Here is a 14,629-nt window from a genome sequence, read left to right on the forward strand (position 1 = left end):
ATCTTTAGACTATATCTTAATCCCTTAGTTAAATAGATAGTTACTTATAACTTTAGGAATATTACACTTCTTTAATAGTGATATATAGAATAGTTAGATAAGAGTAAGATACTAAATAAGTAACTAAGTAAACTTAGAAAAAATAAACTAAATAGAGAAATAAGATATATATATATATATTTAGGATTTATAGTATATTAAGATATTATAAATAGGCCTAATCTATAGGCTATAGATAAAGTTATAATAATAGCTATTAACCTTATAAGAAAGAAATACTGAGAAAAGCTTAGGATAACTAAAGTTAGAAGTTATCACGTGACTAAAGACGATTAGCTACACTTAGTTATACTTAGTAGTGATTAGGCTAAGTAACACTAAACAATACTAAGCACCACTAAGTATAAAGATATATATATAAATAATAGTCATTATATAGCTTTATTACGTAGTTAACTTTATTCATAATTATATCTATATATTTTAATTATAATTACTTCGCTTTTATACTCGCTTAAGTATTACGCTCTTAGTGACTTCGCCTCTTATACTTTTTACCTATTAAGACTATATATCTTATAATACCCTATATAAAGCGAAATATAATATAAGATAAATAAAAGAAATTTAAATAATAGTTAAAAATTATAAAGCGCTAAACCTAAGTTTCACTAATAAATTTCTAAGAACTTAACTCACTATATTAGTTAACTAAAGCCTTTATATAACTCTACTAAGAGAGCCTTCTTAAATTCCTTATTCACTAGTTTATACTCTTTAGTGAACTTTAACTAAATTAGTTATATAGTAATCTTATTATACTTATATTACTTAATATAAAAGATAATATTTAAGTGATTTTAATCTTATATAATATACTTTATTAGCTATATCTTATAGCCTTTAAAGTGAATAGTATTCTAAACTTCCTTAATAAAACTATATTTAAATTAGTTATTAGACTAGTTATTTTATAATTTAATAATATAAAATATAAGAATATTAAATAAGCTAAAGTATAGCTTATTATAGAAGATTTATTTAGTCTTCTATAATATTATAATAATTTCTTTAACTAAATCTTAAATACTATATTATATATTATTATATATAAGATTTTAATTACGCTTATCCTAAATAATTAATACTTTAAAGATTATAGCGCCTTTAACCTTTATTATATATAATTATTAATTATCTATAACACTAATAAAATCATAAGAATTATTAGTGATTTATATTTTATATAGTTACTTAAGTAACTACTTAATATCTTAAAGCTCTTAATATTCTTTAATATTATAAATATCTTAAAGTAAAATTAATTAATAGTAATAAATTAACTTACTTAGTAATTTAGTAACTTATATCTTAGGCTAAAATATAATAGTCTTTATTTTATCTTAACCTTAAATAATAATTATTTATATATAAATAAATAACATAATAGCACTATTATATATATATATAATTTAATACTAAATTAATATAATATAGAAATTAAAGATATAGTGATTTAGTATAAGTTTAAACTTAGTAATTCTCTTAGTTTTCTCTTTCTCTATTAAGTAATAATTTTTCTCTTTTAACTCTATATTATTCTCTATATCTAAAGAAAAATAATATATTAATAATTCCTTATTAACTTTTAACATAAGAAGTAACACTTCTAATTAATCCTTTATAATAATAAACTTTTACACGTTAAAATAACCTTTCTAAACGCGAATATAATAATATAATAATGCTTAAAAAATCGCTATATATTTTTAAAATAATCTGTGTCGCGGTGCGAGGGACTCGCTCTGGCGCGGATGCGGTTTGGCGCCGCTTTGACACCCTCGATCGGGTTTGGCGCCCGCGAAGTCCGTCTCGTTCGGGGAAGGCGTGGCCGGTTGCGGTTTAGTGCTGACCGGTCGGGTCTCTCGCCGCTTTGCCTCCGACCCCCGTCGACCCTCCCGCTATAAAAGAACGTCGTCCCTCGCCGTTTTGTCGAGCCTTCTTCTCTTCGACTCTCGGGCCCTCTCGTCCTCACCCTCCATCGCCCGGAAGAGGAAAGCGTCAGCCGACAGCGACCAGGGTCTTACCATGCTCGTACCGCACTACGGTGGTCGCCGAGACAGACCCTGAACCACTTCGCCACGTAGTGGCCCCCAACGATCGAATCGCCCTTGTCCTTCACAGCGAGAAAGTTAGGCACGTCTGCCGGTCGCATCCATGTCTGCGTTGGATCTCACTGGCTCTACTCTGGCTGCAAAGCCCCTCGGTTAAAGATGTCTACATGCACGAGCGTCGCCTTACGTCTCTCCACCGTTCAGCCGGTCAAGGGTTCTTGACGTGTAGACGAGACGTCTTGTACGAGGACTCGTGATAGCGCTAATCGGGGCTCTCTGCAATCGGAACGAGCTGAAGCGACCTCCTCGGTTCTCGAGGTCTTCGTGAATCCAATTGGAAAGGGGGTTGTCCCGGGTTTCGAGAGCGTCAAGATGAAACTTGTTTTGCGCGATCAACGATTTCAACAAGGACAATTCTTTCTTGGAGCCGACAAAGCGCTGCTCGGTCCTACGCACAGTGCTGGCCTGTTCACGGAAGGCCGCGAAGAGATCATGCGTTCCAATGAGGGCTACTGACCCTCCCACCAACGCTCCATCCGCGGCTGCCCTCTCCTGTCCTATGTCTCCAGAAATTTTACTTTCGAAGTCTCAGTGGGGGTTGCATTGTATCCTGGCACTAATTGAATCAGTGGCTGAGAGTCATGGACTTGCCTGCGAGCGTGATGGTGTGTTGCCTATTGGGACGTCCGTAACCCTCGTCTTCCTTCGCCACGACCTGCCCCCTTCCGCAAACGGGCCATATCACCCGACCGGGCCAGGATCTATTAGGGCCGTCGCGGCCCCTCCGAATACTCTCCACTTGACCTCACTGAGACCTGAGGACTTCAGAGTTCGGAAGCATCAGCCTGCTTCCATGGACGGTCTGTCGCTCGATTGGCCTCTACTTCTGTCTCGCCCCGCCCTGGACGAGGTCATGGTCTCAGGGGTTGAGGGAATGATTTCGTCGCTCCATCTTCCAGCTGGCCAGGGTTACGCGGTTTCTACAGACACAGGCAGACAGGAGCTACTCCCAATTAGACGGGCTGAAAGAAGCTATTGTGGATCACCATCACTCCATACTCGACGCATGTGTCTACAACTCTCACAATCTAATGTCAAGGGCGCGACCCAAAGCACGCCGAGCACATTCGGGCTTTCTGTACGGTCTCCGGTTTCAGCAACTTCAGCTTCAGCCTATATGTAGGAGGCCAAGTTACGGAAGCCGCAGAGTTAAATAAACCGAGGGAACAGCAAAGCCAACCACGACAGTGACAACGACAGTGATCTATTGGACGCGTGATCGCGACTTCCGTGCCGGTGGTTGTCAGGCTGCAACGAGGGCCAGATGACCATTTTCCTTTTCGACCTCGCCATTCGTCAAGTTTTACCCACAAATCTCTGGCTACGACAACCCTGGCCATGTTTCGATCTACATGACCTTCGCCTGTTTAGGAAATATCAACGAAACCGCGCTCGGCCAGACTCATGATCATGTCAATCATTCGAGGATCCGAAGATGCCCACAGGTGTCGGGTTGTACAGCCTCTCGGCGTGACCGTCTCGCTCTATGGTGAGTTACGTCCTTGCATGCTGGGATCCCGATACTTTTCTGTCACCGCAGTTTGCCTGTGTGACAGATCGCCTCGGCGGTGGGTGATCGGTTGATTCAAGAGAGTGTGGCCGCGTACTATCTAGCCGAAGCGTTCGGGGCAATTTGCAGCCGTCGGACCCGTGAACACGCCGTCAAGGTACGCGTACACCGCCCAGGAAAATCTGATGGAGGCGATGTCACGATTTGTGACTCCTTCAGGGATGATCCTGCAAGAGCATTACGACAGGGGTGAGATTTCAGTTCTCCTACTTGGCCGTCCGGAAAGGGTACCATCCTTCCCAGAGTAGTCGTGGGATTTGGAATCTCTTCCTCAGTCCGCATGGGAGCAATACAGCCCCTTACACTGTCCAATACTCCTGATTCCTAATCAGTCCTCGTGCCTATATCACGCAAGCCATCCCAATTTCTCCTGCGACGACCTTATCAACTTTGGCAGTCTTCCATCCGTTCAGGACAATATCTCTGTGCACCATACTCTGCGTGCGTTTTCAACATGGACAGCATCATCTTCGAGGACCCTTCCAAACCTCGGATACGCTCTAAGCAGCACGCTCGTGCAGTGCCAGCCAGCTTTGTTACCTCCTTGGGCCAAGAATGCATTCAAGAAGTCGAGCCACAGGCTGTGACACCAGTTCCAAACACTGGGCTGCACGAACACTCTCACACATGCGACGAAGGCCGTTCTGGTAAGCTCGAACGATTTTTAGGCCACTCTGATCTTACCGACAGTGAAAGCGCTGACAGATCACTCTAGAGCCGCGAAGCTTACTAGATCAGGCCTCGAAGGCTCCACTCTACCATCTATGCCGCAGCCCTCTGCACGACGTCAATACTGATGACGGGCGGATTTTGGAAGATATTTCCCTCCACGACGACTTCTCCCTCGCCCAGATTGATGAAAACGGCCTGGGTGAAAGTCTCGACGGCGATTTGGAAAGTCTCTTTTCCGGTGTTCCGCCAGATTTGGATTTTTTCAAAACGACTGGGTCGGATGAACATTCTGATGGTCAAGCCCAGAGCTTCCCTTCACGGAGCGCTAAGACCTGCAACGTTAGCATTTCGTCACCAAGCGGCGTCAATTTGGTCCGCTCCGAAACTCCTGGCCTGCGGACGTACTCTGACGCCATTGACCTCACGGTAGAGTCAAACTGCCCTCAGCCGAAGCCGACAGCGGCATCGTCTCCGCAGCAATGCTTCCCGCCATCCTCGCGTCACAAATCCCGGATCGCGGTGGAGATTCCGACTCGTCATCCCTCATCGGCCACACAACGGAATCTTCCCCCCGCTCAGTCTGCAGACGTTATGGCAACACCGAAGGGAACCAGACGACGGACGGTATCTCCGCCACCTGACGAGCGCGTTAAACGTGGCCGAAAACGACGACATAGGAGTGAAGCTGATTTTGACTCCTCGGTTTCTCGTCGAATGCGTGTGGACGTGGTCACCAACAAAACGCCGACCCTCGTTCATCGAACGCTTGATGAAGACTCTGCCTCGAGTTCCCGCGGAAGGGAAGTTCAGCTTCACAAGTCAGGCTTTGAGCTCGGAGCTTCTACTGGAGCGGGGGTCCATAACTCCGCCCACGGTTCAGACAGTGAGCAGACTCTCGTTGATCGTGACGCGGATTCAGACTACGAGGGTATGACTGGACCTGATTTTACCTTAATCGAGCCCTCCCCAAGTCCAGCCACGCGGTTAAAAATCGACAAGCCCATGGATAGCCACGGCGAGCAGAAGCAGGAGCAGCACCATGATGGGTTGAGAATTATGAGCGTCCAACCTGTGACAGCTACTGATGCTGCCTTTATGACCGCCGTTATCGACAGTCCGGCGGACCTACAGGACTTCTTCCACTCACCTGCGGCTTGGGCCGTCGAATGCGGTGTCCACCCAGACAACCTGGCCAATATCGTTTTCAAGCCACTGACTGACGGTTGCTGGCTCCTCACAGCCACGATATCCCGACCTGCTAGCAATATGGATGATCCGAGACGAGACCGGGCTAGGAGGAGACAGAGATGGTCACCCGATCAAGACATAAGCAGCGACTTTTGCCTAAGCGAATATCAAACGCTGTCCCGGCCGACGAAGCGCGGCCATTGGACGGTAGATGAGGATAACAACTTGACGGAGTGGCGGCGCCTGGGAAAATCGTGGTCGTGGATCTTTGATCAATTTCCCGAACGCTCCGAAGCTGCGGTGCGATCGCGTTGGTTCGTGGTTCTAGCACCACCAGCAAAATCCAGCTAAAAATCCAGGCCCAAGACTCGTAGACAGGTTCTTCACGGAAGAGTATGTATGTTCACCAGACTCTGCGAATGGTCATGCATTTCCACCCGTAAAAAAACATCGCCATGGATCGTAATTTGTATAATTCCCCTTGTAGTGGTCCCTAACCGTATCTCGAAGAAATAAATGCGACGTGTTGCACAACGTCTCAGCCCTCGGGGCTAAGCCCCAAAGAGTTAAGCGGGAGCACGCTTGGCACTCTTGCGACAGCGACAGACATTCTTGAAATTCAGGTCACGTCTTTGACAAACAACGTCAGAGTCACGACCTCTCGACTCGTGGATCAAAGGTCGTGGAGATGTCGATCAAGAACTTGGGGTAAGTTGGGTGATCTTCTGGCTTCGGTACTGATCAGTCACGATTCAAGATTCCGTACTGTTGCTACTGATGGTGCATCTAGTCGTGCGCACAGGTTTGGTTGTAAAATGACCTCCGCTGCGATTCCAATTTCGCATCTAGCCATCCGACTCAATTCGATTACCCCTCCTTTATGATGGCTCAAAAGACCTCTCAACGCTCCTCCCACCTCTTGCCCTCCTGTCTGTGTCACACAGTCACAACACAGCACCCGACGTCAACGGCATCCAGCTGCTCGGACTCCTGAGGACGACCGTTCGTACACCCTAATATGGAAGAAGATGACGACCTTGTACAATTGGCGGAGGATGACTTGTGAATGGACGCCATCAAATTTGATCCATTCGACCTCATCGAACTCGCCCCGACAGCGGACTTCACGTGGGAACTTTATGAAGTCACGATTGTACTTTAACCCGATCTCCAATACTACCCTCGAGCTCTTCGGCCAAGAAAGCATGTCGCCGGCTGGCGAAGGTCAGTGAAGCTGCGATCACAATGGGAGACTTGCTCAACTAACAAGGTGACAGCCCTACCCAGAAAGAAATCGACGATGGTATCGTGGATACTCGGGTGCATGGAAGAATGGGAGAGGAAGAAAATTGTTCCCAGATCTCAAGGCATACTCTCCTTCCAATAATCCGCGGCACAACCTTGAACATTCTAGGGACAATGCCTCATCAATCAAGGCGGCCGCGGGCCCATCACCAGCACATGACTTTCATCACCCCACGGATTCTTGTGACACGGCGAACCTGTATTCAGGAATGAGCCACAAGTCCTCTGACAATGGAGTACTAGAGCTTTATATCGATAGTCAACAAGGTAGGCGCAGCGAATCCGCCCAACGCCCTATCCTCCTGGTACCGCGCCGCCGTAGGTGGCATCCCCGCGTGGCAGCTCGCCCTAACCAGCCAACTTCACTTGCACGGTTCAGGCCGAGAATTATCCCTAGAGAGGAATCCATGACCAATCGTATCTATCGTGATGAGACGGGATTCTTCAACCAAGTTCTGCACCCATTCGAGTATCCAAGTGCTAAGATCAACAATGCGCGGGTCAAACTGGCAGACGTCTTTGTAAGTACGGTGCCAGCAGCGACAGGAACCCCAGCCGCTGTCTACGCATCATGGACCGCCAAAGGTTTTAGCTTCCACGTGCTTAGACGAGGTCCCAGCGGCAATAAGGTGGCACTGCTGAGAACCGCCTCAGGCCGGCGAGAGCGTGCGGTCTCGTTCGAGGAGATACACCTGGAGGGTGGGTGGAGTGGTGCTACCGAAGACTGGATTCGCTTTCGAACCTGGGAATTGCAACCGCGAGCGACAGAAATTGTTATAGATTAAGTAACTCCATTATTACCGCCTTGAATGCACTACATGAATGTTATTTCCTTGAAGGTTCACTCTATATTCTTAACCATCATCGCCTTCTCATCATAACATTTCCCTTCGAAGTCACGTTCTGCGTCAACAAAGGGGATCCTCATTCGGTGCGAGGGTCATGATCCTGTACAGTCTGAGGACCGAATACTATACCCTCAACAAGGATGAATTGGATCATTTGTGAGACTCTTATTCAAGGATTCGAGCTAACCTTGCGCCGAACTAACAATCATTCCATTTCGATCCTGTACTCGCACGGACGTAGGGTCCATAGGTTTGTTTATCACTAGGCTTTGTGTAGCTTCTTAACCCGCATCACATTCTGGTGGTATTCCTGCTCTTTCAAGTCGTTTCTCTGTCGCAGGCTACGCCGGCGACGCGGGTCTTTGTTTGCTTGTAGGGATCCCAGAAGCCAAGCTTCATCACTGATTTTGCTTTTCGGGGTCCAGCAAGTTTTCCATTTGATCTGATAGAGCGTTACACCAGCCTGTTCCTTTTTCCCGATGACAGCATACACATGAGAGAGAAGGGCGCCTCCGCACTCTGCTTGACACTTCCGTGCACGCGGGTCGAAGGCCGACATCCTATCTTGAAGATCGAACAGAGTCATACTGTGGAGGTTCTCCAACTTGATCTCGGCGTCAAGCTCCTTAGCCTGTGACCTAGTCACGGCGTTAGCCGGGATAAAATCCTTTGGGCGCATCCACCGATCCTTGGTATCCAATAGATACTCGTACTCTCCATGGTTGTAACAGTGTCTCCGGTCGTAGGCTGAGTCATGGTCCCAGAGTCCATCGAAGGGAAGTCCCACGGCCTCAGAGTCGAGAGAAGGCAAGTCCCCTGGGCTCCGCGCTCTGGTATCAGGATCTGCCACATTATGGACGGTGGCGACGATGCTAGAATCTGCTGCTGAGCTGTCCGAGGTAAAAGAGCTGTCTGAGACGACAGAGCCATTTGGGCTGTCTAAGTTGTCTGCATGTTGAGGCGACTCTGTGGTGTCACATTCTGCCATGATTTCTTCAAAAGCGTCCGCCAACAGTTGAGACGGTTCATGTCTTCCCCTTTTGGACAAACGCTTCGAAGTCGACAACAGGAGAGGTGACGTGATTCGGTCGGAGTTGGATCGTGGAACGAGAGGTCGAATTGTCTTGCCGGAGCGAAGAAGTCGTGCGCCTCGAACTTCTTGAAGTCGGGTTTGAGGCATAGTTGAGAGAATCGATTGCAGAGCGCTTAGTATCTTTCAAGGAGTGAGATCCAGGGGGTGAAAAAGAAGACAAGACGTGGAAGGGCACATTGAGAGTCAGCGACCGTACTTATACCCATCGGCGAGGGATTTTGCCAAGTGCACAGCCTCTGTCCTCGCTTTCGTTAACGACAAGGTCAAACAGGATGGCAGAGCGGCAGGGCGAATCAGGTTGATGAGTAGGGGGCCATGATGCCACTTGCTTGTCCATAGTTGCTTCAGGCTGCCTTCCGTCGCTGGCAAGCGGACCTTATTTGACAGAGCTCTGCAGGAAGGTTACAATTCGTAGACAGGAGCTTCACGTAAACGCTCTTATTGATCCGGATATTGTCCAGGTGGTTGGCTTGACGAGCGTCGCTGCTTTTGAAAGAAGCGAAATACCCCAAAACTTGTTCCGCCGCGATTGGGACCATCTAGAGAGCAGTAAACAATTCGGCGTCAGGGTATCTGCGTTGGCCGCATTGGTACCGTGCCTTGGGCTTTCGGCGGCCTCTTGCGACCCTTCTTGCATCAAGAATATTCCAGCGAGGTCCAAGCATCCCTCAGACAAATCCAGCTAACACCGCCAACAACTAAGAGCGTTAGACGATAGCTCATTCTTACCGCGCCGTGTATTCTGTATTATCCATCTCCTCGCATAGAGTCATAATAGAAATTCTCAAGGATCATCTGCACACTGACAGGCCATCGACATTGGAGCTGAAACGGTGATTCGACTTGACGAAGTGGGGGTGGTGCAAAGATCGAGCGTCTCAGCGGTCGTTTAGGAGATGAGGCCTGCGGCATCTAAAGCATTGGGGTGCGTAATGACGTCTGGGTCCCTCTGTGCTTCAGCCAGTATCGACATCATTTTTGAGGCAAGGCCTTTGTCTTCCTCTTTTCTCCGCCTCCCATTTGGAAACACCACCCTCCGGAGCCTATTTATCCATGGCCAAAGCGGGCTGTAGTACGGTGTGAGGTACTGTGTTAATGTTTCCAGGAAATCTTCCTCATCTGCAACTAGCCACTGAATGCAATCTACTGTGATATCGCTTACCTTTTACCCAACCTTCTAACGCGGCCAGCATTATGGCGCAAGAACTTGCCTGGTAAATAGGTTTTCCGTAGTCAGACACAATAACTCTTCGGTGGACACGGTTCAAGAGGGTGAGACTGATTGTCTTTTTGGTCGGGGAGGTGGAACATGTTCGCTTCCCCGGAGGAATTGGGGCATTAATAGAACTGGATGATCTCTTGCGCCCGATGCTGCTTGGAACTTTGAAACTTCGGCCTCTTCCCGTGCTCTCAAGCGAGACTGGGGTGCTCGGCGGTAATATCGAGCTCTCGGTTTTCCGACTCTGGCTGAGAAAGTTCGCAGCTTTGGAGATATCCAGCACCTTGCGAATATTGGTCTGGACATCGTCGTCGATGCCTCCCACCCTGAACTGTTTCATAGTGATAGTACCTGGCCACATTCTCCACTTCTTTCTCTGTTGCCTCTCGCAGTAATTCCCCTTCTTGGTCGCGCTCGGGGTATTGCCACGAATCTTTGATGACGAGAGGAGCCTTAGACTCATCGCCTTCTCGATAAGCTTTCCAGCAAGTTGTTGCTCGGCCCACCACAGAGGTCCCACGCCTCATTAAGGTGTCCAGTACAAGTCGTTCATTTTGGTCATCGCGGGTAATCTTCATGTACCTAACACCATTCGATTCCACAATAGTGGGATCAAATCCGAGCTGCTCTTTATCCATCCAGAGAAGCCCCAAGACCACTGAGACAAACCGTGCGCCGTCTTTATTGACATTAAATGGCTCCGAAGCAATGCCGCTAACACGATCAAACTCTCATAACCTCATGATTGAGCCGCAGAGAGTGAATCCTAGTACGAAGCGGCGGCTATCCTGAGCGGTCAGCACCTCTCGAACATATCTCGCTAGGTCGAGCCATGTCTTGGTGGCCATATCAAATGTCGGATTACTTTTTAGCTCTCCGGGCACAAGAACCTGCGACCAATGGTATACAGCGTCTTCGTCGGCATTGAGGTCATCCACAAAGCCAACGTCTGGCTTCCTACCAGCTCTCGAGCCTTCCAGGGCTTTATTTGGTCGTATTAAGGGACCTCGTGTTGACTTTGGAGCTGAAACGAGGTTTTTGGCGAAGTTCTGGAACAGGTAAACTCGCTGAGCAAACCATTTCAGCACAACCTTCTCTTGAGCGTCTTTTGGCCAATCTGTCCAGCCTGCGTCCTCTCGATACAAGGGAACATCGCCCTCCTGACATTTGTTAAACACAGCTGCAGCATTCTCTTCCAAGCCGGGGATCTTCCCATAAAACGTTTCGTAGAAACCGGGTATGCCAATATATAGAGGCCCCATCTCGTCTTTTAGCAAGTCATCCATATATTGTCTTTGCTCGGATGAATTGACAATGCTGCTTGTGCTGTGCGTATAAGGAGTTTGAAGTACATGCGCCTGCGGACGAGGTGGTGGGGTAGACTCAGTGAGAGTGGCGTAGGCCTTCGCAAGTAGGATTTCGTCCGGGGCTTCGTTAATGACATCTCGCAGGAGAGGGATGACAGAATTGGCGTCAAATTGTTCAGAATCGATCTGTGCGTAGAATCTGGAAAGATCGCCGGAAAAGGACCCTCGGCCAGGAAGATTTTGTAGGGCGGAAACTAAATCAAGCGCGAGGTATTTTATATCTGAGCTGGTCAGTAGCGTTACCAGAGAAGGAGGTTTTTGTTACCTCTTTCCTCTAGCTCACTAAGGATCTCAGTGGAGGGCGAAATTCCGAGTCTTTGACAGGTTGCGTTGAATGAATCGCGAAAGGTGTCGAGGCCGGCCCCGATAGGATTGTCTTGGATGACCTGCGGTCTGAAATGATCCATCACCATATATGCACCACGCCATGCCTAAGAATTCGAAAGTCACGCCATAAACGTGTGCGCTGACCAGATTAAACGTTTGAATCAGAAGCATTGGCTACTGTAACAGGAAGTACTGTATTCGCAACGCAGTAACGAGGACATCCGCGATTTCTACGCTGCTGATGGGGAAGGCAACTATCCCGAGTCACCTTAGTTATTTAAATCGCCACTATTCTTGGCAGCGCCGCCGCACTTAAAAAAGAAGGCGTTTCTGTTGCGAATTTCTGTTGCATCTCTCAATTACAGTGTATTTTATGATATGTATTGAATCGAGGACGCGATGGGGGAAATGCGGCTATAGCCAAAAAGACACAATACTGTACATATTTTCTGCCCAACGCAAGAACTTCTTACACCGTCGAGCGGACACTTGTCTTGTGTAACCCCAGAGCTATACCCCTTCCAAATATGTCACAATTCTTGTACGTGAGTTTCCCCAGGCGAGTATGCAGGGCGCGGGCTACGTACCTGCAGAGGGGTCTGCAGCTTCAACGTCAAGGAAATACCGCATTCCGACGCGGGCCATCAAAATAAGGGGAGACAACTTGTGAAAAGTACGCAAACTCTGTCGTCCTCTGTGACGCGTGCGGCCCTGTTGGACTCCGAAAACATAACCCTCTCAACCTCTTGACCCTATCCCTGTTAAAATTCGAGAACAAGCTATCGGAAACATAGAAAGGAGCAGGATGGCCGGCTGAACTGTTTCTGGAAGTCTTCATCAGGCCATTCGAATTCCGTTCAAATGATGTTCCGAGGGAGTCTACCTGGATTAAGGAGTCAGCCGATGTCTCGACTAGAAGAATTCTGCCTCAATCCAAAACCGCGCCGCTGTCGACAAGTATTCCCGAACCGTGGTGTGCGAGCGGCAGAGGCGCAGGAACTAAAGTCGTCATATACTGCTCACATTCCTCTCTTCTGATTTTAATCAAATGAGGGCTCAATGCCTCTCCCAGAACTTGATGTTGGCTTCCGAGCGAACCAACAGTCCTTGCGAGATTCTTGATACAATCAAATTTCCCATACCAGCAGTCGTGAATGATACGGTCCTTTATGTCGTTTAAGTCCAAATCAGGGAATTCCATTCTCTGCAGCTTATTGACTGTGATAGGACCGTGATCCTCCCCGTAGTAGTGATTATCGTATGGTTCATACCCCCTGACCATATAGTAAAAAACTGAACCGATGGCAAATTGTTCAGTGCGTGGACCTAGAAGACCAAAAGAGCCTCGGAGGCCACCAGCTTCATCCCCTAGTGCTCTAGAATATGGTGCACTCCCCACGTCAACCTCAGTCCCAATAGCATGTGTGTTATCAAAGTCAGCCAGCTTGAGGTGGTCTTCGGCATCAAGAAGGAGGTTCGAGGGTCGAATATCACCATGTGCTAGTCCAAGAGATTCGAGCCAAGCTGCAGCCGTTGTCAACTCTTTTGCCCATCTTAAAATTAAATGCTCGGGATGAGGAACACATTCCACGACATGGTCGGTGGCTGAATTTCTTCTTTGTCGGCTTCGAAGTCGCATCTCAAGATTCCCCGAGAGCCGCTGCATGAAATTTAGATTTGGGAAACGGAGAAAGCTGTGGACGATATGAGGGCAGGGAGGATGGCGTTCAAGCAAGTCAAAAATTCGGTTCTCGTCCTCGAAACGCGGATCGTCATTGGATGTTGCGTACTTCAGAGCAATGTTGTCAGATAGCTCGAAAATGTGGCCAAGGTCACCCCATCCTAGAAGTTTGTATCTTTCTTGCAAGTGAATGATATCCATTTTCTGGAAAGGAGTTTGGGAGATGGATAGGTGCTATGGAGTAGTCTCGCAACGGTTTGTTTCTCCTGAGGGCTGCAACGGAAGAGGAAAGGTGAGTGTCAGTACTAGCGCATATAGTGCCAACGCTGTACGGAGTACAAGGGTATTGTTATAGCGGCGTAATGAGAGTTCATTTAACTAGTTCACATGTGAAGGGTTGGGGCTAGCTACTATATAAACCCACTATAACGGTCGGCAACAATCTCCGATGCTGAGCATTAGGATGACGCAGCCCAATCCAAGGCTCACTACTCCGTTCATTTGGGAGATTGCCCAAAAACAGATCTTCAAGCTTTATTCCATTTGCCATTTGCATCCTTGACCCAGGAGCCATTGGCCTGGCAGTCATCACATGGGTGTTTCTTGGTTGTTGTCCCAAAGTTCCAGCTTGTTTTGTAATTGCCGCAGTGCTGTGGACATGGTGCCTTGATGCCCTGACTCTCAATTTTATGCCCGCATCGCATTTTAGTTTGGGTCATATACTGGGTGCACATTGCCGTATCTGTAAACACATCAATGTTCACACTTTGCGATGAGAGATTGAGAACTGACTTTTGATCTAGTTGAGATTTTGAAACTCTGTATAATCTTAGTCGATAGTAGATGGTTCATTTCTAATGCGAAAGAGGAAGTGCTCTCAGATATAAAGGCCTCGATTGTTGTAAGAGTGGAAAGTCAACCATGGAGGTTGCAGGCAGGCAGACTTACGGGCGGCTTGATTCGAGCGACAAAGTCCAATGGAGTAGAACACAGGCTCCAATCATTGCATACTCATGGGTGATGTAATGCCAAGGAACCACTTGTTCCAATCACTGTGAGCCACGACTACAAAAAGCCAAATCGTTCCCCGTCCCACCTCCAATCCCATCTCCCATCCCACCTCCAATCCCATCTCCCATCCCACCTCCAATCCCATCTCCCATCCCACCTCCAATCCCATCTCCC

The 14,629-nt window shown here is 47.6% G+C and overlaps 6 protein-coding genes across 6 annotated transcripts; 2 read left to right on the forward strand and 4 right to left on the reverse strand.

The window, feature by feature from the left end:
• Positions 1–2,020: 2,020 nt before the first annotated feature.
• Positions 2,021–6,052, forward strand: PV06_11747 (uncharacterized protein). Its single transcript, XM_016413473.1, has 2 exons — positions 2,021–4,391; positions 4,460–6,052. Exons 1-2 carry the CDS (start codon positions 4,199–4,201, stop codon positions 5,953–5,955), a joined length of 1,689 nt encoding a protein of 562 aa, XP_016256137.1. The 5' UTR covers positions 2,021–4,198; the 3' UTR covers positions 5,956–6,052.
• A 580-nt stretch (positions 6,053–6,632) lies between these two features.
• Positions 6,633–7,694, forward strand: PV06_11748 (uncharacterized protein; the record flags this gene model as incomplete). The annotated part of the gene is made up of 2 exons (XM_016413474.1): positions 6,633–6,828; positions 6,892–7,694. The coding sequence occupies 2 exons, from the start codon at positions 6,633–6,635 to the stop codon at positions 7,692–7,694; spliced, it is 999 nt and encodes a 332-aa protein (XP_016256138.1).
• Positions 7,695–8,019: 325 nt separating this feature from the next.
• On the reverse strand, positions 8,020–8,937 carry PV06_11749 (uncharacterized protein; the record flags this gene model as incomplete). Its single annotated transcript, XM_016413475.1, has 1 exon — positions 8,020–8,937. One exon carries the CDS (start codon positions 8,935–8,937, stop codon positions 8,020–8,022), a length of 918 nt encoding a protein of 305 aa, XP_016256139.1.
• A 956-nt stretch (positions 8,938–9,893) lies between these two features.
• Positions 9,894–10,409, reverse strand: PV06_11750 (uncharacterized protein; the record flags this gene model as incomplete). Its single annotated transcript, XM_016413476.1, has 2 exons — positions 9,894–9,937; positions 10,013–10,409. The coding sequence occupies 2 exons, from the start codon at positions 10,407–10,409 to the stop codon at positions 9,894–9,896; spliced, it is 441 nt and encodes a 146-aa protein (XP_016256140.1).
• A 391-nt stretch (positions 10,410–10,800) lies between these two features.
• On the reverse strand, positions 10,801–11,849 carry PV06_11751 (uncharacterized protein; the record flags this gene model as incomplete). The annotated part of the gene is made up of 2 exons (XM_016413477.1): positions 10,801–11,657; positions 11,702–11,849. 2 exons carry the CDS (start codon positions 11,847–11,849, stop codon positions 10,801–10,803), a joined length of 1,005 nt encoding a protein of 334 aa, XP_016256141.1.
• A 282-nt stretch (positions 11,850–12,131) lies between these two features.
• PV06_11752 (uncharacterized protein) lies at positions 12,132–13,811 on the reverse strand. Its single transcript, XM_016413478.1, has one exon. It carries the CDS (start codon positions 13,643–13,645, stop codon positions 12,692–12,694), a length of 954 nt encoding a protein of 317 aa, XP_016256142.1. The 5' UTR covers positions 13,646–13,811; the 3' UTR covers positions 12,132–12,691.
• Between the last annotated feature and the right edge of the window lie 818 nt (positions 13,812–14,629).

Source organism: Exophiala oligosperma (genome assembly GCF_000835515.1).
Source record: "Exophiala oligosperma strain CBS 72588 unplaced genomic scaffold supercont1.59, whole genome shotgun sequence".
In the NCBI taxonomy this organism is placed as follows: domain Eukaryota; kingdom Fungi; phylum Ascomycota; class Eurotiomycetes; order Chaetothyriales; family Herpotrichiellaceae; genus Exophiala; species Exophiala oligosperma.